The 25,687-nt window shown below is 38.3% G+C and overlaps 1 protein-coding gene across 1 annotated transcript; it reads left to right on the top strand.

Annotated features, from left to right (window-relative positions):
• The first annotated feature begins 327 nt into the window (after positions 1 to 327).
• LOC120083007 (probable pre-mRNA-splicing factor ATP-dependent RNA helicase DEAH9) lies at positions 328 to 25,392 on the top strand. Its single transcript, XM_039038478.1, has 23 exons — positions 328 to 528; positions 633 to 777; positions 912 to 986; positions 2,182 to 2,271; positions 2,420 to 2,499; positions 2,788 to 2,857; positions 2,949 to 3,034; positions 6,001 to 6,070; positions 6,391 to 6,486; positions 7,114 to 7,216; positions 7,640 to 7,686; positions 7,784 to 7,867; positions 7,943 to 7,996; positions 8,295 to 8,395; positions 21,000 to 21,090; positions 22,354 to 22,518; positions 22,906 to 22,995; positions 23,213 to 23,284; positions 23,543 to 23,641; positions 23,834 to 23,920; positions 24,075 to 24,128; positions 24,569 to 24,648; positions 24,967 to 25,392. The coding sequence occupies exons 1-23, from the start codon at positions 428 to 430 to the stop codon at positions 25,112 to 25,114; spliced, it is 2,088 nt and encodes a 695-aa protein (XP_038894406.1). The 5' UTR covers positions 328 to 427; the 3' UTR covers positions 25,115 to 25,392.
• The last annotated feature ends 295 nt before the right edge of the window (positions 25,393 to 25,687 follow it).

The raw sequence follows: 25,687 nt of genomic DNA, 5'->3' as shown, positions 1-25,687 counted from the left end.
AGGTTGATTTTTTAAATCATTCGTGAAAAATAAATAACCAAAAAAAAAATTTAGGATGAAAATAATATCCTAATTTTAAAAAATAAAAATAAAAAATAAAATGATTACTAAACCACCTTAAAATAATACATACAAAAACACTAAGCTAGAAAATTTTGCTTAAGATGCTCCTATTCGAGGTTGAACTTATATATGTGTGTATATATTTGAGAAAAAAAGGCCAAATCTTAAAACACCACGTAAAATGACCATAATACCCCGGGAGCCCATTCCATGACCCAAAATCGTTAGAGTTGCTCAATTGGGTTCTTCTTGATGGCCTTTCTTCTTCACATTTAACTGCCCATTTTACTCTGTTCAACTATTCAACTTCGACCCAATTTTCTCACTCTGGAGAGCTTGTGCTGAGCATCGGCAAGTAAAGAAAATGGCGCAATTCTGGAAACCGGGCACCGAGAAGCCCCAACTGCTCGACGATGGAGAAGGTGGCGTCCTTTTCTTTTCTTCTTCGTACTCTTCTTCATCTGGGTATGTTCATCTTCTTCATTCTCTTTCAGTGTCAATGCCTAAACATATCATATTTCTCTTCACTCTCCTGTTTATAAGATTTCTTGTTTGTCTTCGTGGAATAGGTTTGGGTTCTCGAGCACTGAGAAGCAGAGGCAGAGGCTTCCTGTTTATAAGTATCGCACCGCCATTTTGTATTTAGTGGAAACTCATGCCACCACTATCATTGTTGGTGAGACGGGTAGCGGCAAAACCACTCAAATTCCTCAGGTCAGCTCTTTATTTCTATATGCTTTGTGGTTTGGCATATGTCTGACAGAAAAGATTTCAAGAGTTCAATTGAACTTCGATACCTTCACTATTTAGTTTGTTAATTTTGTTATTACATTTTCTGCTAAGTGCAGTACCTCAAAGAAGCAGGTTGGGCTGATGGTGGTCGAGTAATTGCCTGTACCCAACCTAGACGACTGGCTGTTCAGGTGTATTACTAGCTTCCTCGTCATGCTGCTACATTATGCAGACGGATAACAACAATTTTTGCTCTATATTGCTAACAGTTGCTATAATGCTGTTGTGTTAGCTGTTATATCACGTAGCTTTCTGCAATTGTCTTTACTCAAGGAAAACTTTGGATGTCTTAGTTTTGAACTGACTATAAAGTTATGATGTGAATTATGTCAAGATTCTGTTTGATGGACTAAGCTTCTTGCTATTGTTGTAATTTCTAGCTAAATATTTAATATAGAAAGTTTAATTTTCCCTTTGTTATTTCAGGAAGTATGAAGTATTATTCATGTGGAAAACTTGTGAGAATGCTTGGGCTGAGTTTGCCCATAAAGTTATTGTCAGCCCAATCCTTCCCTTTTTCACAGGAATTGTCATTTGAAAGTATAAAATGCTTCTATTCTATTCCATGACTGAGAATAGAAATTACTAGAGATGATATAAAGATTAATTCAACAAACTTCTGGAAAAAAAGTCCACCTTTATTTTTTTTTTGCCATCTTATTTTCTTCATGGATCGTGTCCACCAACTAAACAGCGAATAACATTGAATTTAACATTACTTAGGACATATCATATTATAATTTGCTTCTCTGGTGTAGAAGAATCAAAAATAAAAAAAGTTGATATGATACTTGTCCTTTCTATTATATTTATAATTGAACTTTACTACTGTTCTGCTGGGGTTGCATTTTTGTGTTTTACGTAATGCGTAAGAGGACTTGGATCACGTATGGAATACTGAGTTGTTTTCTGTACTCAATGTTTGGGATAGTTTTTGTTGGAGCTGATGCATCACCAACCATTATGGTATAGTGAGGGATCCTTTGACATGCAACTAACTCTTAGAGGGCTTGAAAGGCTTTGGGGAAGGTGTGGGCAATGCTATGGCTAGGTTTCTATGCTTCTTTTGGGGTTGGATTTTAAGAATTTTTGTTATCATACAACTAACTTTTAGAGGGCTTGAAACGCTTTGGGGAAGTTGTAGGCAATGCTATGGCTAGGTTTCTATTCCTCTTTTGGATTTTAAGAATTTTTGTTATCATACTTTGTTTTTTTTTTATTCTCAACAATTGAATCTCTGTTTATAATTACTAGGTTGTTTCCTCTGTACAAGCTCCTTTTTAGTAGGGTTTTTTCATTTTTTTTAAAAATATTATTACTTCACAGGCAGTTGCTTCTAGGGTAGCTGAAGAGATGGGCGTTAAGCTCGGAGAAGAAGTTGGTTATACAATCAGATTTGAAGATCTTACAAACCTAGTGAGACCTTTTCTTCGTTCAAGATCAATCTCTTTAATCCTATCTTTTCAATGCAAAATAAATCTTTGCCAATGAAATGTATTTTTCTTGTAGAATTGTTGTCCTTATGTCATGTATATTGATAGGTTTTCTATTTTTGGCAGCACAGGATGTGACGAGGGTAAAATTTCTCACAGATGGTGTGTTACTCAGAGAGATGATGGACGATCCTCTTTTGACCAAGTATAGGTATTGAATTAGCTTTTTGTAGAGTGGTCTCGTTGTTGATTTTTTTTCTTTTTTAATATCTGGTCTTTCTAATATATTATCTTATTGGTTTCTCTAACTACGATTGGACAGTTTCTTTTCCATTGTCTGTTAAATATTTCTAATGGTCATTCACATGAACATTTTGAATTTACAAAAGAGAGCTTGTTGTTGATCTGTATTCTTTTATATGGATCAGTTCTTGTCATATTATGCTATGCTTGCAATTCTTAATTTAAAAATTAAAATAATTTTGTTTGACCATTTTAGTGTAATAATGGTGGATGAAGCACATGAAAGGTCTATCTCAACTGACATGTTACTTGGCCTCTTGAAAAAGGTATGAAAATCATTGATCAGGACCAAGCATGTACTTTCAGTAACTTGGCAGCTTAAACATTCTTTAATTGTGTTGATTGGTTGTAATCCAGATTCAACGGCGACGACCAGATCTACGATTGATTATCTCTTCTGCTACAATTGAAGCTAAATCAATGTCAACTTTCTTCCAAACCAGGTTATATTTTCTTTATTATTACTGTTATTATTATTAACAAAATTTGAACTCATTATCTGAAATCGAACTCATTATGTTTTTAACTTTGAAATGGATAGCTGCTCATTTTTTTTTTACGAAGAAAAAATTTAATTGATAAATGAAATAGAGTAATACTCCAAACACCTTATTGGTGAGTTACAACAAAAAGTCGTTGATTGGAAATTATAAAAGATAAGCTATAAAGGGCAAAATGGTGCTTATTTTTATACCAAAAGAGAGTTGTAGAAAGAATTATATCCATAAAACAATCAAAAGAAGAGGAAACATCCGACGTCCCTAAAAATACGACCATTCTATTCACCCCACAGATGCCAAAAAAACGCACAGATGAGAGCCAACCATAAAATCTTCTTGGAATCATGAAAAGGATGACCCACAAAAACAGATGCCAGAAGATTATAAACGTTGTTGGGAAATGGCATAGACCATCCAAAAGCTTCCAAAACAACAATCCAAAATGGGGAAGCAAATGGACAATGCATGAAGAGATGACTAGGGAACTCAACACTAGATTCACACCTGACGCACCAAGAAGGGGTCGAGTGCATATAAGGCATCCTCCATTGCAAACTATTTGCTGTTTTAATGGCTCCAAGCCTAAGCTCCCAAAGAAAGATTTTAATTTTCTTGGGACAATGATGCTTTCAAATCACCAAATAAAGACTTTTATCAGAGGGTTTGCAATTCCAACCAAATGCTCACGAGTGATTTAACAGAATAGCGCAAAGAAGAATCAAGAGGCTAAGTCCAAGAATGGGGGAATTTTGAAGACAAATTGGAGCCAAAAGATGAGAAAAACTAGCCCATTCATTTGTTTCCAGATCGTTAAGGTTGCATTGAAGGCGCATATCCCATGCATTGGTTGTCTGAATCCACACATCAGCCACAACAACATCAGGAAAAAGAGAGGTGGTGATAAAGCCTAGGAAACACAGTCATAATAGGACCACAAATAAGCCATGAGGTAATCCAAAAAGAAAAGAAGAAGCCCCATCACCAAGGGAACGTTGCACACTACTAGCAACCAAGTCAATAGTCTGGCAGATAAATCTCCAAGGGGATTTAAATAAACCTGATTGAATAGTTTTTGGGCAACCTCTTCCAATCACAAACGCATAATATTTAGCACCAATAAGCCTTCGCTGTAAAGCATGCTCTTCAGCAAGAAATCTCCATATTCATTTAGCCCAAAAAGCCAAATTACGATGTTGAAAATTTCCAATTCCAAGGCCACCCATCAATTTTGGAAGTTGCATAGTCTCCCAATTAACATTATGCATATCACCATTACCACAAGAACTTTCTCAGAAAAAATCACGAACCAACTTATCCAAAGTCCTTATAACCACACTAAACAAAGATAAGAAGTAAATTGGCAAACTAGCAAGAGACGCATGGACAAGTGTATTGCGACCACCCTTAGTAATGAAAACATACTTCCAATTTTGGAGCTTGTGTTGAATTTTAGGCAGCCAAATAGAAACTGTTTTTTGAATTACCACCCAAAGAAGAGCCAGGTAAGTAGATGGCCGATGTCCCTATTTGCAACCAAATGTAAACAACATCCATCCTATCTTAGAGTTAGTAATATGAATCCCAAGCAACTCGCTCTCGTAAAGATTAATTTTTAAACCAGAGGCCCTAATATATGAACAATCTCAAAAAGATGTTCCAAAATAGTCCGATCAGTCATGGAAAGCAAGAGCGTGCCATCAGCAAATTGAAGATGGTTCAAATAGAAAGAGGAAGCACTGATAGGATGGGTGGCAATATTTTTCAGATGAGCACTGTGAGCCAAAAGAACACCAAGGCAATCAACAACCAAAATAGATAAAAAAGGCAAGAGAGAGTTACCTTGGCAAATGCTGTGGGAAGGGATGATTTTTCCTCGAGGTCTACTATTACTAATTCTTGAAAATTTAGGGAAGAAAAGAAAACACCAGAGTTACGTGGAAAATCCTAGACCAGAGAGAAAAAACCACGATAAGAGTTTTTTATTTTAATTCAGATACACAGTACACGATACAGGAACAGGTATAAATAACCAAACAATGAGAAACCCTAGACTGATAAAAGACAAAAACGCCCTTAGGGCTAAAATATAATTTCAACACTAATGATAGAATAATTAGCTCTAGAGATACAAACCCTTGATCCAAGATTGCCAAAGGAAACCAAAACCCTTGGTTTGAAGAACATCTCCAAAAACTTCCAATCAACAGTATCAAAAGCCTTCTCAAGAGCCAATTTGAGAACCATACCTTCTTTATGAGAGATAGTTGGTAATTTGTCCGCTTATAAATTTTGGGCAGTGAGGTTTAATGCTTTTCTTTAGCATTAGTCACTAAATTGTTTTGTAGTTATGATATTGGTCTTGTTCTTTTGGACTGGAGTCCTTTCTGTCGTTAGCGTCAGTCTCATTTTTTTTGGGCTTGTTTTTTTATATGCTTTTGTATCCTTTCCATTTATTTCAATCAAAGTTCAGTATCTTAACCCCTGTCTCTTATACACATCTAGATGTGTATAAGAGACAGGAATGAGTGTTTGTACTCTACATTTGTTGCCTTTTCGTGGAGCTTTTTGGTCAAAGGAGTTTTGTGTGTTGTGTTCCCAAATTTTGGTTGACCATCCCCTTTTTGTGGGTTGTCGTAGTTGTTTTTTGTTTTATGTTTTATGTTTGTTTTTGTGTGTGTGTTTTATATCTCCTTTGATTGGAGAGTTTTTGTAGAATTGGTGGCTTCCCTCTCTTGTTTGTGTATCTCATCTAATCAAATGAAATGTTGTTTGATTGTTTTTTTTTTTATAAATACAACTTAAACTAAAGTAGAAAACACGTTATGCAATTTCTTTTTAACTATCCAACCAATAAGAATGGATATTGAAGCCAATACTGATTCAGACAACTTCTATTTTTTATAAATTAGCAAAAGGCGTAGAGGACTCGAAGGTGAGGGACTTGAACCAAAGGTGGATCCTGCAATCCTATCAGTTGAGGTAAAAAATTTGGTGAAGATTTCATATTGTCAGGCCATCTTTCTCTACTTTAGATATTTTTTAATTATTTATTATTATTTAATTTACAACTTCTAATTGAATAAATGAAATGAGACGAATGCTCAAAAGATACAAACTCCAAGAGGAGTGAATGAAGAAATAGAAAAAGCACAAAAAGGAAAAGGAAAAATTCCGGAAGAAATATAAATTGGGAGATGCAATGTTTCATTTTCTTCATGTTGTTATTTTGTTTGGAATTTGTTGACGTTCATATCCAATGGAAACTGTAACTGAAGCTAGTAATACCTTCTGACATACAGGGAAGAGGGTTTAATGTACAAATCTTTTACCTCGAGGAGCCTGTTTCGGATTATGTCCAGTCTGCTGTTTCAACTGTATTATCAATTCATGAACAGGTGACCTCTGAGATTGTGTATATCATTATTGATTTACTAGTAACTGCATATTAACATGTGGTAAAAGAACTCATTGGTACATTTATAGCTGATGCATGCATTTTTCAATTGCGTGCAATTAATTGTAAAGACAGTTAAAATAAGTAGCATCAAAAGGGTAGCAGTCAAGTATGAAGTTAACTGCTAGTTGTAGACTTCCATTACTGTAAGTTGGATGCTTAGATCAGCACACAACTAACCTGTTCAAGCAGGCGTATGAAGATTATTGCACAAGCAAGTAGATGTAAATAGTGTACTCGTGAACTCATTTGTCTACAATTTAGTCAAAAGCTGAATTGACTTTCAAGAGATAATTTCCATTAGGAAGAGTTGAGAGTGGATTTCCACTGTTAAGAACGTGAGTTCTAGGCTTCTAACATATGAACTGTGCGATTGCAGCAGCTACCACAAACCATCATTGTGGCTGATTTGTAGAAATTGGTTTTTAAGAAGCTTAAATGGACTTTCTGTGGCATGTGAAAGTTCTTCAGATAGGCAGAAAATTTTGTGTTCCTTAAACCGTAGCATACCATAATGTAATGTTTCTCGTTAAACAATATTTTTGTTAAATTTATGTTTGTCCCGTAGGAACCTCCAGGTGACATACTTGTATTTCTCACTGGCCAAGATGATATTGATGCTGCTGTTCAATTACTTAGAGAGGAAGAGCGAAATGACAGAAAAAAATCAGGTCTTTTCGTGCAACAATCTGTTTAGATTTGGGCTATGGACACTTGTTGATTATGTAGCATCTAGAACTTGAAATAGTATGATAGGAATGTTATGTACTCACGAGGATTTGTTACAACCCATCTTTGTTAGGGTCTCATCATCCCTACAATTTTATTTTTGTTAAATTTGAAATAAGCTTAATTCAGCATTGTTTTTCTTATGATTTTCTTTTCCTAGCACCGCAAGAATCTAAGCTTGTACCATTGAGTTGTAGATCCGACTTCTTATAGTTTTCTTATTTATGGTTGTTGGTACAAAAATAAATGATGAAAACACTAAACAGTTTGTGCTCTGCCTGAAAACTACTCACGATTTTACTTAGAGTTGATGCATATGGTAGATTTTGGTTCATTTCAGAACTAATTTACATTCTCTTCTTCAGAATTGATCGTCTTGCCTCTGTACTCTGGGCTTTCACGTGCAGAGCAGGTCAGTGACGAGTTACCTTGTATCCTAGTGAGACGATTTGATTTCTATTGAATATTCATTTCCTTTGTCTATACATTTATGATATAAAACTGTGTAGGAGCTTATTTTCTCACCGACCCCCAGGGGGAAGAGGAAAGTAGTGATTTCAACAAATATAGCAGAGACATCGTTAACTCTAGAGGTTAGATTTGTGTTTTATTAAAAGACTTTTTCTTTGCTTGGCATTCCTTACACTGTACTCTTCTGTTCTGTGCAGGGAATTGTCTATGTTGTTGACAGTGGGTTTTCCAAGCAGCGGTTCTACAATCCTGTAATTTCATTTATCTTTTACTTCATAATGAGTATAAAGGTTTATGGTTTGTATCTTCCGCAAGAAGTTGAACTTCTATTTCTTAGTAACCCGGATCAATCCATTTTTTTATAGATCGATATAGTAGTTTGGCTATTACTGATGCTATATATTCTTGATGTGTTTTGATAATTGTGTGTTTATGGCTTTGATAGTAAATATTATCTTTACCATCTTTATTCGTGGAGTATCTTTTATGTGGATTATATAGGTGATGATGATCTAGAAACGTGTTGTTAATTTACCTCCTCTTTTGTAGATATCAGATATTGAAAGCCTTATTGTTGCACCTATATCTAAGGCCTCAGCTAGACAAAGGACTGGTAGGGCTGGAAGAATTCGACCTGGGAAGTGTTACAGGTCTTCATCGTTGCTATTAAGTACCAACTACTGTTATATTAATATTGACCTACTATAATTAATTTGAATTTATTAATCTGTAACAATCAAAGACATCAATGAAGTTATGTTCACTTTTTTATTTACTCCCTGTAGTATTAAGCTGACAGTCAAGGACATGAAACCTTGGCAGCATTCTCTCAACTATTAAAATGGAGTCAACAATTTGTCTCTCCTTCCTTAGGAAGAGTTAATACTCCATACTTTTGAGGAAGTTTCCCTCCTTGATAGGGCCGTTTGAAGACCTAGATTTTATCATTTGAAGCTAGGAGTATATTGACTCTGTTTGGATTTTTTTTTTGTTGTTGCTATTTTGGTATCTAGGTTGTTAGACACATGAATTGCAGGGGATGATTGAGGAGTTCATTCGTCAGCCTCCTTTTTGAGATAAAGGGAGGTTTTTTTGGCAAGTTGAGATGTGTGTTATTTTGTGGGGTCTTTGGAAAAGAAACAATAAAACTTTTTAAGGCTTAGAGAGGGGTCCTTATGATGTTTGGTGGTGATAATCTTTGTTATGTGCTAACGTGACCCCCTAACAAATGAGTGAATTGGCAGCTACATAGAATATGATCTAAATCCTCTTCCAAGAGGCAAATATCCCTCCTTATTAGAGTCAAGGGATAGATACTCAAAAGAGATAATAGAGTTGAGTTGACACCTCCGTCGTCTCCTTATTAAAAAGGAGGAGCCTCCTTGAGATAGATATCACGGATGCCAAAGAATGAGTAGAATGCAACTTTGTATCAAACAAATGATATAAATGAATGAACAAGGTGCCAAGAGGTTTATCTCCCACCTATCCGTCCAAATTTTTTGATCTACTAAAGTTAATGCCACTGCCAATCATAATTTTCTTAGACAGGTTCACTTCTATTCAGAAAGACCTCTAGAAAATCTTAGCATCTTGAGGAAACTCCGATGTTTCTCCTTATTTCTTGTGCTTAAGAGTATTATATTTTGTGAAGTGCAGGTGATTGATTTAGATTTGATATCTTCTTGTACGGAAGCCTTTGAGGAGATTATTTTGTTTAATTGGGAACCAACGAGAAATTGGGGAAAAGGTTCCCCTTTATTTCACTGTGTGATGGAATTGTTGAAAATAAAAGCGTAGAGAAGAGAATAACACACAGTTATGTGGAAACCCTAGTACAGGAAGAAAAACCACGTTATAAAGACTTTTCTTATTATTTTAATCCGATACACTGAATACACAAGGGCACATTGTATAAATAGACAGTAGGAAACCCTAGGGGTCTACCCAATTACATAAACGCCCCTAGGTTAATAACCCTATTTTCAACACTCCTCCTCAAGTTGGAGCATAAATATCGACAAGGCCCAACTTGCTTACACAATAATTAAAGCTTTGTCTCAGTAACCCTTTGTAAGTACATCAGCAACTTGTTGATTTGAAGGAATATAGGAGATGCATATGTTTCCACTGTCCAACCTCTCCTTAATGAAATGTCTGTCTATCTCTACATGTTTAGTTCTGTCGTGTTGAACCGGGTTATTTGCAATACCGATGACAGCTTTATTGTCACAAAACAGTTTCATCGGAAGCTCATTATCTTGCTGGAGATCTGATAATACTTTCTTCAACCAAATTTCTTTACAAATCCCCAGACTCATGGCCCTGCCCTAGTTTATAGTATTCATATGTTTATTGTACTCATATGTTTCTCACTTAAATTCAACATTGTGATACTCTACTTGGAGTTTTAGTCCAAGTGGGAGTTTGTTAGATTTTATGTCCTAAAACTCGTAGTTTGTAAATTAATAAACATATTCTGTTTTGTTTTTTGATAAAGTTGTTATTGAAATTGTAATCTTAAATCCAATAAACTAAGGTCCTGGGGCTATTTAATGTAGTTTGAACTTTATGTAGTGGCATAAATGTGGATTAAGTTCAAATATATAGCCAAAATGGTCTATAGTATATGAATAAGGTTGGGTGCCTTATTCTAGGGACACTATGGATGCGGCCCACTTTGTAGTTAGTACAAACGATGTGATCCTGAATTGTTCATATAAAGATATATGAGTGGGGGGCATCCTATGTAAAGAGTTTGCATAAGACTGAACCATGAAATAGTCACACTCAGCCTCAACACTACTTCTAGCAGCAGCTCCTTGTTTCTTACTTCTCCAGGTGACAAGATTACCCCAGACAAACGTACAGTACCCAGACGTCGATTTTCTATCAACAACAGACCCTGCCCAGTCAGAATTAGTGTAGGCTTCAACTTATCGTTTTTCGGTCTTTCTGAACATTAGACCTTTGCCAGGGGTTCCTTTCAGGTACCGAAGGATACGTTCAACTGCTGTCATATGATCCTCACATGGAACTTGCATAAACTGACTGACAACACTTACTGCATAAGAAATATTTGGTCTTGTGTGAGACAAGTAGATCAACTTCCCGACTAACCGTTGATACCTTTCTTTATTAACAGGAACTCTATCATTCTTATCATTAAGCTTCACATTGTACTTTACTGGTGTGTCAACAGGTTTACACCCAGTCATGTCTGTTTCCTTTAGTAAGTCCAGAGTATATTTTCGTTGAGAGACTGATAAACCTTCTTTTGAGTGAGCTACTTCCAGCTTCCCGAGGTCTTTAATTTCAAATTCTCGGGCCATCTCTGTTTTGAGCCCCATGATCTCTGCATCATCATCCCCAGATAAAACAATGTCATCAACCTAGACAATAATAACAACTATCTTCCCTGATGTCGATCTTTTTATAAAAAGAGTGTGATCAGAATGCCCCTGAACATACCCCTGTGCTTTTACAAAAGTTGTGAACCAGTCAAACCAGACCTTTGGAGACTGTTTCAATCCGTATAACGACTTCCTCAATCAACACACCTTGTTTTTGAATTGACTCTCGAACCCAGGAGGAGGACTCATATAGACTTCCTCTTCAAGTTCTCCATTCAAAAAAACATTTTTAACATCAAGTTGGTGTAGGGATCAATCTTTATTTACAGCAACTGACAAGAGCACTCGGATAGTGTTAAGTTTGGCCACAGGAGAAAAAGTTTCAGAATAATCTACTCCATAGGTTTGAGTAAAGCCTCTTGCAACAAGTCTAGTCTTGTATCGGTCAATTGTCCCATCTGACTTGTATTTTATAGTAAACACCCATTTACATCCAGCTGTCTTGTGCCTTTCAGGCAAAGCCACCTGTTCCCAAGTTCTATTCTTCTCGAGAGCTCTTATTTCTTCCATAACAGCAGACCGCCATTCTGGTTTTTTCATTGCAGCACTTATGTCATTTGGAACCACCTCAGCGTCCAAACTAGTAGTGAATGCTTTGAACTCGGTTGCCAGATTACTATATGTCATGTAACTATGTATAGGATATTTAGTACATGAACGAGTGCCTTTCCTCAGAGCTATAGGAAGATCAAGTGATGCATCACGTTCTTTCAACTCTTCAGGCTCATCTCCATGATCAACCATCTGTGTATCAGAGACTTCTTCTACATCATCATTAGCAAGAATCATTTCATTCTCTGCGTCTCCCCTTCTGCCATTTTTTCAGTATTACTACTTCCTTCTCCCTTTTCTTTCCTGCATTCATCAGTCTCCATGCATACATCAACATCATTAATTTCAGGAATGGACATACCTGGATTTGATGACGGGTTTGACTCATGTACTAGAGTGATAGTTCTGGCTCGATAGGTGACACTACTTTCTTCCTATAGTAAGTTTTCCAAGGAACTTGATTTGTAGGAAGGATCGGATTGTCATGCTCAGAACTAGGTTTAGACAAGGTTTGAATGGAAGCTGATTCTAAGGGAATAGCATATGATGCCAGTTAGTCTCTTCATTCATGTTCTCCCCTTGAAGATGACTAACAGGGAAAAACGGCTTATCCTCGAGGAAGGTGACATCCATTGAGACATAGTACTTACGAGATGACGGGTGATAGCACTTATATCCACGTTGATGAAGTGGATATCCAACAAAGACACACTTTTGAGCACGAGGAGCAAATTTTGTGCGGTTTGAATCATGAGAGTGAACAGAGGCAACACAACCAAAAACCCGAAGATGAACATCAGAGATTAATCGAGTGGTTGAAAAGGACTCTTTAAACAATTCTAAAGGAGTATGAAGATTAAGAATACGAGAGGGCATCCGATTAATGAGATGGGTAGCAGTGAGAACTGCATCCCCTCATAGGTATGACGGAAGAGTGACAGATAACATAAGAGACCGGGCTACTTTAACCGGATGACGATTTTTACGCTTAACTACTCCATTTTGTTGCGGAGTGTAAGCACATGAGCTCTGGTGGACAATACCCTTAGAAACAAGAAAATCCCTGAAGGAGGCATTGAAGAATTCTCGCCCATTATCACTTCGTAAAATCCCAATCTTTGTTTTGAACTGAGTTTCGATAGTTGTATAAAATTGTTGGAAAATAAACGACACTTCAGATTTTTCAGTAAGGAGGAAAACCCAGGTAAGGCGGGTGTGATCGTCTATAAATGTGACAAACCACCGTTTTCCAGTGGAAGTAGTAACTGGTGAGGGACCCCATACATCACTATGAATAAGGGAAAAAGGACTCGAGGGTTTGTAAGGCTGAGACCGGAAAGAAACACGATTTTGCTTGGCACAAATACACACATCACAATATAAAGAAGAAGTATTAACATTGCGAAATAAATGCGGAAATAAATACTTCATATATTGAAAATTCGGATATCCTAAACGGAAATGCTACAACATAAAGTCATTTTCAGAAATAGAGAAATTTAACGACATAAACCCAGTTTGATGATCATCTCTAGAGGAAACTTCTTCAGAAAGGAAGTAGAGTCCCTTATCGTGCTGGGCAGTGCCAATCGTCATCTCCGATTTCAGATCCTGAAACAAAACGGAATCAGGTGAGAAAATTGCCTTACACTTCAAATCTCTTGTTATGTTACTGACAAACAACAAATTATAAGATATTTTAGGCACATGTAAGGTATCACGTAGAATTAAAACGTCAAACGGAGAGATATGACCTTTCCCCGCAACAGGGGCAAAAGACCCGTCTGCAATGCGAATACGCTCATTTCCAGCACTTGGGTTATATGTGTCAAAAATAAAAGAGTAGGGAAGAGAATAACAACACAGTTACGTGGAAACCCTAGTATAGGAGAAAAACCACGATAGACACTGATTTTTATTATTAATTCTGATACACAAAGTACAAGAGAATAGGCCAAATAAATAGACTAGTGGGAAGCCCTAGGGTACACATAATTACTAAAATGCCCCTAGGGTTACAAGCTGCTTTTTCGACACTCCCCCTCAAGTTGGGGCGTAAATATCAATAAGACCCAACTTGCTGATACAGTAATCAAAGCTTTATCTTAGTAATCCTTTTGTGAGCACATCTGCAATTTGCTGATTTGAGGGAACATAAGGAATGCATATACTTCCGTTGTCAAGTCTTTCCTTGATGAAGTGCCGGTCGATCTCAACTTGTTTTGTTCTGTCATGCTGAACAGGATTATTTGCAATACTTATTGCTGCCTTATTGTCACAAAACAGTTTCATTGGGAGCTCATTGTCTTGATGAAGATCTGACAACACTTTCAGCAACCAGATCTCTTCACATATCCCTAAACTCATGGCCCGATACTCAGTTTCTGTAACTAAAGATTTATTACTGACGAGCCATGGCAATTGCGCCGATCAAAGCAGCTAAAAGAATGATCGAAATGAGACTACTCCTGGCCATAACTCCCTGTTTCTTGCTCCTCCAGGTCATAAGATTACCCCAAACAAATGTGCAATACCCTGATGTTGATTTTCTATCAACAACAGACCCTGCCCAATCAGAATCAGTGTAGGCTTCAATGCAGCGTTTATCAGACTTGAACATTAACCCCTTACCTGGTGTACCTTTTAGATATCGAAGGATGCGTTTAACTGCTATCATGTGTTCTTCACAAGGAGCCTGCATAAACTGACTGACGACACTCATTGCATATGAAATATCAGGTCTCATATGAGATAAGTATATCAATTTTCCAACTAACCGCTGATACCTTTCTTTATTGATCGGAACACTGTTACTAGTATTGCTGAGCTTTGAATTATATTCAACTGGGGTGTCAGCAGGTTTGCACCCAATCATTCCCGTTTCTGTTAGAAGATCAATCATGTATTTCCGTTGGGACACTGAGATTCCGTTCCTAGACCGGGCTACTTCCATTCCGAGAAAGTATCTTAAATTCCCAAGGTCTTTAGTTTCAAACTCTTTGGTCATCTTTGCTTTGAGTTTCACAATTTCAACATCATCATCACCGGAGAGCACAATATCGTCAACGTACACAATGAGAACTGCTACCTTCCCTAAAGTTGACTTCTTTGTATAAAGTGTATGATCTGAATACCTTTGGGCTTGTCCTTTGACAAATGTGGCAAATCTGTCAAACCAGACTCTCGGAGACTGTTTCAACCCATATAGTGACTTTCTCAGCCAGCAGACTCGCTGTTTGAACTGATCTTCAAATCCGGGAGGAGGATTCATGTAGACTTTCTCCTTAAGTTCTCCATTGAGAAAGACATTCTTTATATCTAGTTGATGCAAGGGCCAATTTTTGTTAACTGCAACTGATAGCAATACTCGGATAGTATTGAGTTTAGCTATGGGAGAAAATGTCTCGGAGTAATCTACCCCAAAGGTTTGAGTAAACCCTTTGGCAACTAACCTGGTTTTGTACCGATCAACAGTCCCATCTGACTTGTACTTTATAGTGAAAACCCATTTGCACCCAACTGTCTCCGGATCACCTGGTCCCACGTTCCATTTTTCTCCAGAACTCTCATCTCCTCTATAATAGCAGCTTTCCAAACTTCAGTTCCCATTGCTTCCTGTATGTTACTCGGTATCACCCCTGCATCTAAACTAGTGGTAAAGGCCCTAAATTCTGATGACAGGTTACTATATGTCATGTAACTATGCATGGGGTACCTTGTACATGACCGAATACCTTTCCTCAGGGCTATTGGAAGATCAAGAGAAGCATCATATTCCTTTCAAACTAATCAGAATTTCCATTGTGATCACTAGTCTCCTCTTCCTGTTTCTCATCTTCAGAAATCACGCCTTTTTCACCATTATCTTTAGTATAACTCACATTTTCTTAGAGCTGTGTTCTGAATCGTCATTCACTGTCGTCTTCCATTTTGCTATAGTGGTGCTATCAGCACCTTTCCCTCCTTTTTCCTCTCTGCACTCGTTAGTACAAGTATCAATCTCATTTTAATTTCAGGAATACATTGTACCTGATGTCAGGTTTGACTCATGGACCGGAGCCGAGATGCAACAGGTGACGCTGTTTCCTTCCTGAGATTTTTCCTATAGTATGTTAACCATGGGACATGATTGGTAGGAAGGATAGGACCAACATGTTTGGGAATAAGAGGCAGACTCCAAGGGAATTGTTTATTGTGGACCAGTTAGTCTTTTCACTAGAGGTCTCCCCCTGAAGATGGCTAACAGGGAAGAAGGGCTGATCCTCAAGGAAGGTGATATCCATGGAAACAAAATATTTTGCGAGAGGATGGGTGGTAACATTTATAACCCGCACTGATGGAGTGGATACCCAACAAAGACGCACTTTTTGAGCACGGGGGATAAATTTCGTGCAGTTTGGACCATGAGAGAGTGAACAAAGGCAACACAGCCAAAAACTCGAAGTGGTACATCGGAGACTAAACGAGTCGTAGGGGTATGACTCTTTTAAACAATCTAGGGGTTTTTGAAATTGAGGAACCCGGGAAGGCATTTTGGTTGATTAAGTGAGCAGCAGTAAGGATGGCATCACCCCATAGGTAAGACGGGAGTGATGTGGATAGCATTAAGGACCTAGCACTTCCACAAATGACGATTTTTCCTCTCTGCTACCCCATTTTGTGTTGGGGAGTGTAGGCACACGAACTCTTGTGGATAATCCCTTTGGAAGTAAGAAACCTCCTGGAAGGAAGCGTTAAAGAATTCCCGCCCATTGTCACTTCTCAAAATACCAATCCTGGCATTAAACTGGGTTTCCACAGTGGCATAAAATTGTTGGAATACAGATAACACCTCGGACTTATCAGTGAGAAGAAAGACCTAAGTAAGCCGAGTGTGATCGTCTATAAAAGTGACAAACCAGCGTTTCCCTGTGGAGGTTGTGGTTGGTGAGGGACCCCAAACATCACTGTGGACTAAGGTGAAGGGTTTGGATGGTATATAGGGTTGGGAGTGAAAGGAGACATGACTCTGTTTAGCATGAATACACATTTCACACTTTAAAGAAGACACATTAATATTGCGAAATAAATGTGGAAATAAGTGTTTCATGTACTGAAAGTTCGGATGCCCTAATCGGTAATGCCATAACAGAAAATCATTCTCAGAGGTAGAAAAATTTAAGGAGACAAGGTTAGTCCTATAATCATTCCTAGAAACATCATCAGTTAGGAAGTAGAGTCCCCCATCGTGCCGGGCAGTGCCAATCGTCGTCCTCGAGCTTAGATCCTGAAATAAAACAGAGTTGGGTGAAAAAACTGCCTGACAATTCAAATCTCTTGTAATCTTACTGATGGATAACAAATTATATGAAATTTTAGGAACATGCAAAATGTCCCGCAAAACCAAACCCTCAAACGGAGATAAATCCCCTTTTCCTGCAACAGGTGCGAACGACCCATCTGCAATCCTAATTCGTTCGTTACCAGCACTTGGATAATATGAGAGAAACTGATCAGAGGTACCAGTAAGATGATCCGTTGCCCCTGAGTCAACAATCCAAGGTTTTTTACCGTTCACACTAATAAGACCAAAAGACTGTATATTGCCTGACTGGGCGATGGTACTGATTCCAACCGTACTCAGGCTGGTCGTATTGTCAACTGAGGGAAACACAAGCAGGATATTTGTAGTAGGTAAAATAGGGAAAGAATTTACCGGGCTTTCATCTGGGTATTGGGTCGAGCCACAACCGGTTGGAAACGGGGCAGCCACTAACGGTTGGAAGGAAATCGACGGCTGGAAGGTAGTCGTTGGCTGGAGGCAGTTGTCGGCCTGTTGTTGGTCGAATGCGCCTAGGGCAGAATCGGAAAGGTGCTGTTCTCTTTGTCGGATGAGTGGGTTCGCCGGATCTGACGCGAAAACCCTAGGGTACGTCGGCGCAGTTGAGTTTTTGTAGGTCGAAGCCGAAGCCCTAGGCTCGATCGGAAGCTGTCGAAGGTCTGAAGCCCTAGGCGCGATCAGAAGCCCACCTTGTTCGTCGATCGGAAGCTGCAGGTCGAAGGCGCAATCGGAAGAGACTCTGTTTGTCGAAGGATTGCTGCGGATGCGGACGTCCCCGATCGGAGCCAGATCTGGTCCACCTCGCGATGGGTCTGAGGGGTTGCTGCGGCCGTACCTGATCGGAGCCGTACCTAAGGGATCAGTTGACGGCGGCGCGAGACGAGGCAGATCGACTCTGTTTGTGTATTCTTCAGATCTGTCCATGTGCGGCTCCCATTGACGGCGGCTTTCTGTTGACTGCAACTGNTGAGGGGTTGTTGCGGCCGTACCTGATCGGAGCCGTACATGAGGGATCAGTCGACGGTGGCGCGAGACGAGGCAGATCGACTCTGTTTGTGTATTCTTCAGATCTGTCCATGTGCGGCTCCCATTGACGGCGGCTTTCTGTTGACTGCAACTGGACGACAGAAATTAATTCCGGTAAGGCAGCTTGAAAACACTCCTTTACCGCGGCTCGAATAGCAGTTTTCATATCAAAACTCGAAGATCCACCAGTTGAAGGCGACTGTGGATGGTTCTCTTCCATAATGGCTAGGGTTTCGTCCCTTGCTCTGATACCATGTCAAAAATAAAAGAGTAGGGAAGAGAATAACAACACAGTTACGTGGAAACCCTAGTACAGGGAGAAAAACTACGATAGACACTGATTTTTATTATTAATTCTGATACACAAAGTACAAGAGAATAGGCCAAATAAATAGACTAGTGGGAAGCCCTAGGGTACACATAATTACTAAAATGCCCCTAGGGTTACAAGCTTCTTTTTTGACAATATGACATAAACAATTCTGAAGAACTTGTAAGATGATTTGTGGCCCCTGAGTCCACAATCCATGGTTTTTTACCATTTATACTAATAAGGCCAAATGAAGGGAAATTACCTAATTGTGCAATTACAGTCACCCTAACCGTACTCAAGTTGTTCTTACTGTCAACGGAAGACTGCTTCTGAGTCTGTTCATCTACTGAGTCACTTACCAGGGCACGACTAGTATTAGATTTGTCATGAGACTGTCGTCGCCTGCTGTTTGGAGGCTTCCCGTGCAATTTCCAACACTGGTCCTTTGTGTGCCAAAGCTTCTTACAATGTTCACACACCGGTGGGGGTTTTTTATCGCCATCAACATTGGACGATTTTGCAACGAAGGCAACTGCGTCAGTTGTAGGAATGGGATTATTCATGGAAAACGACCGATCCTCTTTAAGCCGTATTTCGGAGCAGACTTCTCTAAGTGAAGGAGTCGGGCGTTGGCCTAATATTCGACTACAGCCACCATCGAATTTAGGATTTAATCCAGCCAAGAACACGGTCTGCCTCTTCGATTTTCAAGCATTGAGCCCCATCTTGTGCATAGTTCCAGACAATCTCTCGACACAAGTCCATCTCTTGCTACAGCATCGACAGTTTGTTAAAATAAGTTGTAACGTCCATGGATCCTTGTTTGCATTCATGGACCTGTTTGTGGAGCATATATAGTCGAGAGGCATTCTGTCTTTTTGAGTACAAATCTTGCGCTGCCTCTCAGATGTCCTTGGCGGTTGCAGCATATAATAATGGTCTGCCTATTTGAGGCTCCATACTATTCACCCAAACAGAGCGTAACAGTGAGTCTTCTCCTTTTTAGATTCGTTCTTGTGGATCGCCTGGTGCTGACTTTGGAATCTCCCCTGTTAGGTACCCAAATTTGTGATGCCCTTCCAATGCCATTAGGATTGATTGGGACCAAGAGAAATAATTCTGGCCATTTAATTTTTCCCTTACAAGAAGTCCTGTAGAATTGCCCATAGAACCAAATAAATAAGAAACGTTCGGCAAAATAGGGAACGAGTTTATCGGGTTCTCTGAATAGACTGGTTGAACCGGATTGGGATTTGCGCCAAACATTGTAGCCAAATCTGAAAGCTATTGTTGCAGATAAGCCAACCGTTGTCTCACATCGTTTGGGTAATGGATCGAACCACAAGTGTTTGTTGAAATGACGTCACCGGCTGGAAGGCAGTCGCCGGCAACTGTGAAGAACCCAGCCGACCGGATGACTCGAGATGATTGCTGGTTGGATGGCTCGCTGTTGGGTAGTAGATTGCCGGTTGGATAGCTCTCTGTTGGTCGAACCTGTTTGACGTGGAAGATCGGTCGAACCCATTTGAGCGGAAGGTCGGTTGAACCCAGCTGCGTTCGCGCTCGGTGTGGCTCTTTGGAAGTCAATTGAATCTGATGCGAGCTGGCTGATCGGCGCGACCTCAACTAGCGCAGATGTCTGAGACGGCGCGGTGGACTCCCAACAGCGCGGAAGGCAACACCCTACCACCTGTAACGACAAGATCTATCTGTCTGCGATCTGCCTGTCCGTTGATCGGAGCTTCTGTCTGGTGCGGCGGTTCCCATAGACGGTGGCTCTCCGTTGACTGTTGTTGGACGGCCGAAAGTAACTCCAGTAAGGCTGCCTGAAAACACTCTTTTACAGCCGCTCAAATAGCCGTCTTCATGTCAAAACTCGAAGTTCCATGTGCAGAAGATGACTTTGCTTGATTCTCTTCCATAACGTCTAGGGTTTCGTCGCCTATCTCTGATACCATGTTAAAAATAAAAGCATAGAGAAGAGAATAACACACAGTTACGTGGAAACCCTAGTACAGGGAGAAAAACCACGATATAGAGACTTTTCTTATTATTTTAATCTGATACACTGAATACACAGGGATACACTGTATAAATAGACAGTAGGAAACCCTAGGAATCTACATAATTATATAAACGCCCCTAGTTTAATAACCTTATTTTCAACTGGAATCATATGAAAGTCATAGTCGATTGCCATAATTGATGATCATCGTTGATATTCTGAGACCCACCTTGTTCTTTAGGAAAAATTTCTGCATTATGCTGTATTGAACTAGAATAAGCATAATTCTAATCACTGCTTTTTCTGCTTAACCATGACTTACCAGCTACAAGTTATCTTCTAAAAAGTTTCTACTGAAAGTGGCACGTCAAGCTTATTTTAGTTGATCTTTGTGCCTTTCATTGTCTTTTCAATTTCCTCCCATTTTTCTTAAATTATTGCCGCTCTCCGTTGAACAAGTTATAGTTGCATTGGTCGAGTTGTTAGTTTATTATGCCCCATTTTTGGAGATTAATATTATGACATTTTCTGCCATGCATGGAATCAAATTATTATAATGCTACCAAGTACACTTGTCCAGTCTGTTTCAACTTATTCATTCAACTTTTTATGTGGCTTCAAGCAGGCTGTATACAGAAGAATATTTCATGAATGAAATGCCCGCGGAGGGTATTCCTGAGATGCAAAGATCAAATCTTGTTACCTGTGTCATTCAGGTAAATGTTTTTGTTATAGTACATGCATTGCTACGATGACATATGCTGTTTCTTCTTGCTGACAGTTGAGGATGATATACAGTTATTCACCATGATTAGTATCAGAAGCTATAAAATAATACGGCACACTTTTGGCCCCTAAAGTTTGAGTTTCGTGTCCGTCTCTAGCTTTCAACATTGAACAATTAAATCCTCAATATTTAAAAAATGATCGATTTTAGTCTCTCTGCTAACAAAATCTTTTAAATAATTAACAGTTTGCTGATGTGACAATTTTAATATAAAAATAATAATAATAGTAATTAACATATATATAGATATATTTTTATAAAAAAAGTTCATTTTATCTCTCCTCTCCCCCCATCCTTTCCACTTCCCCATTTTTCTTTCCTTACCCATCCTCCTCGGCCATTCCCCTGTTGGTTATTGGCCAACTGCTAGACAACACTACACTTTCCCCCCACCGGCTACCAGCTCACTGCCTGCATTACTCTCCTCCATCAATCCGTAAGAACCAAGAATTTTAGCTCCTTGTGTTCGAAGAATAGTAACATGGTTCGATGCTAAACCCTCGAAAAAAAACGAGAAAATGTCGAAGGAAAGGAAACAAATCAAGTCTGACGTGTCAATCTTTTATTCCTGAAGCGATATCTACGATCTCAAGCATCAAAATTCCTTTTTCTCAGCTCCAATATCGTCTCTTTGCCCTTTAGTTCTGTAACTTTGTTCTATGGTATATTTTTCAATAGTTTTCTCCTCTCAAACAACGTTAAAAAAGTATACATTTTTGAACTTGTGACGTCATTGAGACGTTTTAATGTTGTACCTTAGTGATTACAAACTGGTTTTGCATCCGAAGCATCAAGATGCTTAGAAGGAAATGTGGAGTGTTAGCCATTTCATTCAGATTGAGACACCATGAGCAATTAGCATTGCCCTAATTTATCGTGGCATTGGTAGTGTTGACGATGCTGTCCCCTAGGGTCTTACACTAGAATTCCTTTTACACTTCCTGATTGCTTATATTGTTGACTCTTTTCCCAATTCACTTAAATTTCTGGATAATTCCTTCAAAGTCTTTGTTCTACTCCAAGGGCTCAATTCCTACCAATTAAATAGATACGTTCAAGAAAATAGTCAAATAATTACTGAGACTAACAATAATTTAGTCTTAAAAATAGCTGCAGTGAGCGCTATCATAGTTCAACTTAAATACTGTCTTTTCTGTTCTGCTATGTTTCTCATCTCGAATTATTATTTCAGTTGAAAGCCTTGGGAATTGATAATATTCTAGGCTTCGATTGGCCATCACCTCCATCTCCTGAAGTAATGGTTCGGGCATTAGAAGTTCTTTATTCACTTGGAGTCTTGGATGATGATGCAAAGCTTACTTCACCAGTTGGGTTTCAAGTTGCAGAGATTCCACTTGTACGTTGCTTGCAGTCATGTACACAATGATATTGTTCTTTTAGCTTATATCCTCCAATATTTTTGCGATTTAGAATTTACTATATGCCATCTGCACATATTTTTCTAAATTGAATTTAATGCTACAATGGATGCATTGATCAAAGATTTCAGTCATCAATAACATTCTAATACACATGATTATCGTTCTTTCAATTTTGTCTGCTCATTTTTTCATTTAAGTCTGTTCAAGTACATTTGTATCTCTATATCTTTTATCTATATCTGTCTACATATCTGTATTGCTAAGAGAACCACTTTCATTAAGAGGAATGAAATTATTCAAGTGTGATATTATGTTTGTACAATATTATTGAACATGTGTTCCCATTTCTAAAAAAAATTCAGGAGCCAATGATCTCAAAAATGATCTTAGCTTCTGGTGAACTTGGGTGCTCAGAGGAGATAATTACAATAGCCGCTGTACTGTCAATCCAGGCAAGTCTTTATTTTTAGTATACCCACAAGAATGTCAAAAATGATCTTAAAGCTCATGCCTAGAAATTAAGAAATTCACCTGTTTAACTGTTGAATGCCTCACAATTTCTCATTTCTTGAAGCTAATCTAATATCAAATATAACCACAAATAATCAGTGATTGATTTTAGTCCTGCTTGTTAAAATATATGTTTACGATTAAGATGTCCTCTTGCAGTCCATTTGGGCTTCTAGTAGGGGAGGGCAAAAGGAGCTTGATGAAGCAAGGTTGCGATTTGCTGCAGCTGAGGTACTGGTGCTGAAATTCCTTGCAAGTTATATTAATAAGGGAATACAGACCATCTAAGCTGATCTTGATAGATTCATCAATTCCTGTCAGTATGATTAGCATTTTCATGAAACAGTCATCTTGTTTGAAAACTAGGTCAATGTTGTGTTAAGAATCGTCAAGAAGTTGCTTTTGCTGTCTCAATAATCATCTTATGATTAAAGTGTCGATGAACACATTCAGTGTATGACTAACGACTAATTATCTCGATGTATGCAGGGCGACCATGTGACCTTTCTTAATGTGTATAAGGGATTTCTTCAATCTAATAAATCTTCGCAGTGGTGTCACAAGAACTTTATCAATTACCAGGCTATGGTATGTTTTTAAAGTCCTACGTGTAAGCAAAGCATACAAAATATCTCCCTGCATTTCATTGTTTACCATGCACAATTTTTTCAGTGTTTACCCCGCCCCAAAAGAGATGGAGCATGAGATCTATATGGTCTAACATGCACATATTTCCAAAAATATTCATCATAGTATTTCCGAACTTCCAATTTTGTGCAGAAAAAAGTTATGGAAGTTAGAGAACAACTCAGAAGAGTAGCACAGAGATTAGGAATCGTCTTGAAAGCAAGTGAAAGAGATACGACTGTGAGTTCTTGCCTACTTTTATCATCACCTTTATATTTATTTGTGCATTTTGGATGGTATTTGATATTCTCCAATTTCACCTTTGGTACTTGCTGTTCCATCGGAGTTCATAATATCTGATTAAAATATCCTATTTTTCATTTTCTTCTTACAGGCCGTACGCAAGGCGGTAACTGCTGGATTTTTTGCCAATGCTTGTCAGTTAGAGGTGAGCAAATTCCTGTTCTAATTTACTTCTGTTTCTCTATGTTTTCCCTTTCATCTGATTCATGGAGAAATGTACTCGGTAGATACAGGCGCTGGCCACCCAAATTTCTAGATTTTGTTTCCTATCAGCATCTCCTTAAATTTTGAAGTGTCTTTTTGAATATCTCATCTGTGGTCGTTGGTGCAAATTTTTGTCTTCTCTTTGCCTTTTGTAATCCTATTCCTGGCGTGGGAGGTTCTCTCCTTCTGGTAACTTCATTTGTTCAATGAATTAAGTTTCTTATTTTAGAAAAAGAAAGGATTTGAAAATCTTTCTGTTTAGAAACTTAGTAAATACACATACTGATTATTTAAGTTTGATCTCTTGGTTAACAGTTTGTCTCTAGACATACATTTAGAAACTGATGGACCGTATATGCCGATAAATTTACTCGTCTGTAGGCATACAGTCACAATGGAATGTACAAGACTGTCAGAGGTTCTCAAGAAGTTTATATTCATCCCTCTTCAGTGTTATTCAGGTTAGTTTTATCAACCGGTTTGATAAGGCTAAAACGTTGGCTGTTGGATTGAGGTATATTGAGCAAGGTATCTAGTACCTGACCAATGATTTGAACAATATTTCCTAATTTTTTTTTTCAAGCATGAAAACCTCAGGATTAGAAGTAGTAGGATTTATTCTCATAATAAAATGAAACCCGTCTTTCAATTCGGCTGTTAGAAGTAGTAGGATTAGAAACTGGACTGGAAATAGAACTTGACGCAAGAGTTTTGAAACTGGGAGGCAAAGCTACAATCTGATCCATATTTGCTAAGCTCCTCTTGGGTGTGTGTTGCAGAGTTAATCCAAAGTGGGTCGTATATCATTCGCTCGTGTCAACTAACAGACAATACATGCGTAATGTCATCACCATTGATCCAGGATGGTTAACCGAGGCCGCTCCCCATTTTTACCAGCAGAGGCAGCTCAGTCATATGCCTTACTGATCTTGCATTTGGTCTAGACTTATTAGAAGATGTCAACGTCAACCAGTACTGTCAGATTTAAAATCTTGAGATTGAAGATCATGAACCGCATTAATTAAACGGGAGTTAAAGTAGTTGGAGCAGGAAGATTTTAACGTGAAAGGATTATTCTTTTTTACCTTGTGACATTAACTAATTGAACAAATAGTTCTCTTTAAAATTACAAGTCAATTGATGATTGTATTGTTAACTTCTTTTTCACCATCTATGAAAACTGCCTTCAATTGTTGTATTGGTTAGAGCGGGTTGAACTGCAAAGTTAGAGTGCGATTTATTATGGGAAGTTTACATCTAAATTCTAACATCTTCCATTCTATTGATATTTGTTCATTAGTGAATTCGTTTATTTAAAAAGTTGATAGAATCGTGAAAATATATACATTAAATCGTGATAAAAAAAAAAAGGATTTTTCATTGAATGACATGCAAACTATATTCAAGGGGCAGTTGTAAATGTGATAAATTATTACAAAAAAACGAATAGTTAAAGAAAATTTGTATATGGTAAACAGTAGAACATAAATGAATGCCACT

This window comes from Benincasa hispida, chromosome 8, assembly GCF_009727055.1.
Source record: "Benincasa hispida cultivar B227 chromosome 8, ASM972705v1, whole genome shotgun sequence".
NCBI lineage: Eukaryota > Viridiplantae > Streptophyta > Magnoliopsida > Cucurbitales > Cucurbitaceae > Benincasa > Benincasa hispida.
The sequence above is the reverse complement of the archived record's forward strand: the minus strand, read 5'-3'. Positions and strand labels throughout refer to the sequence as shown.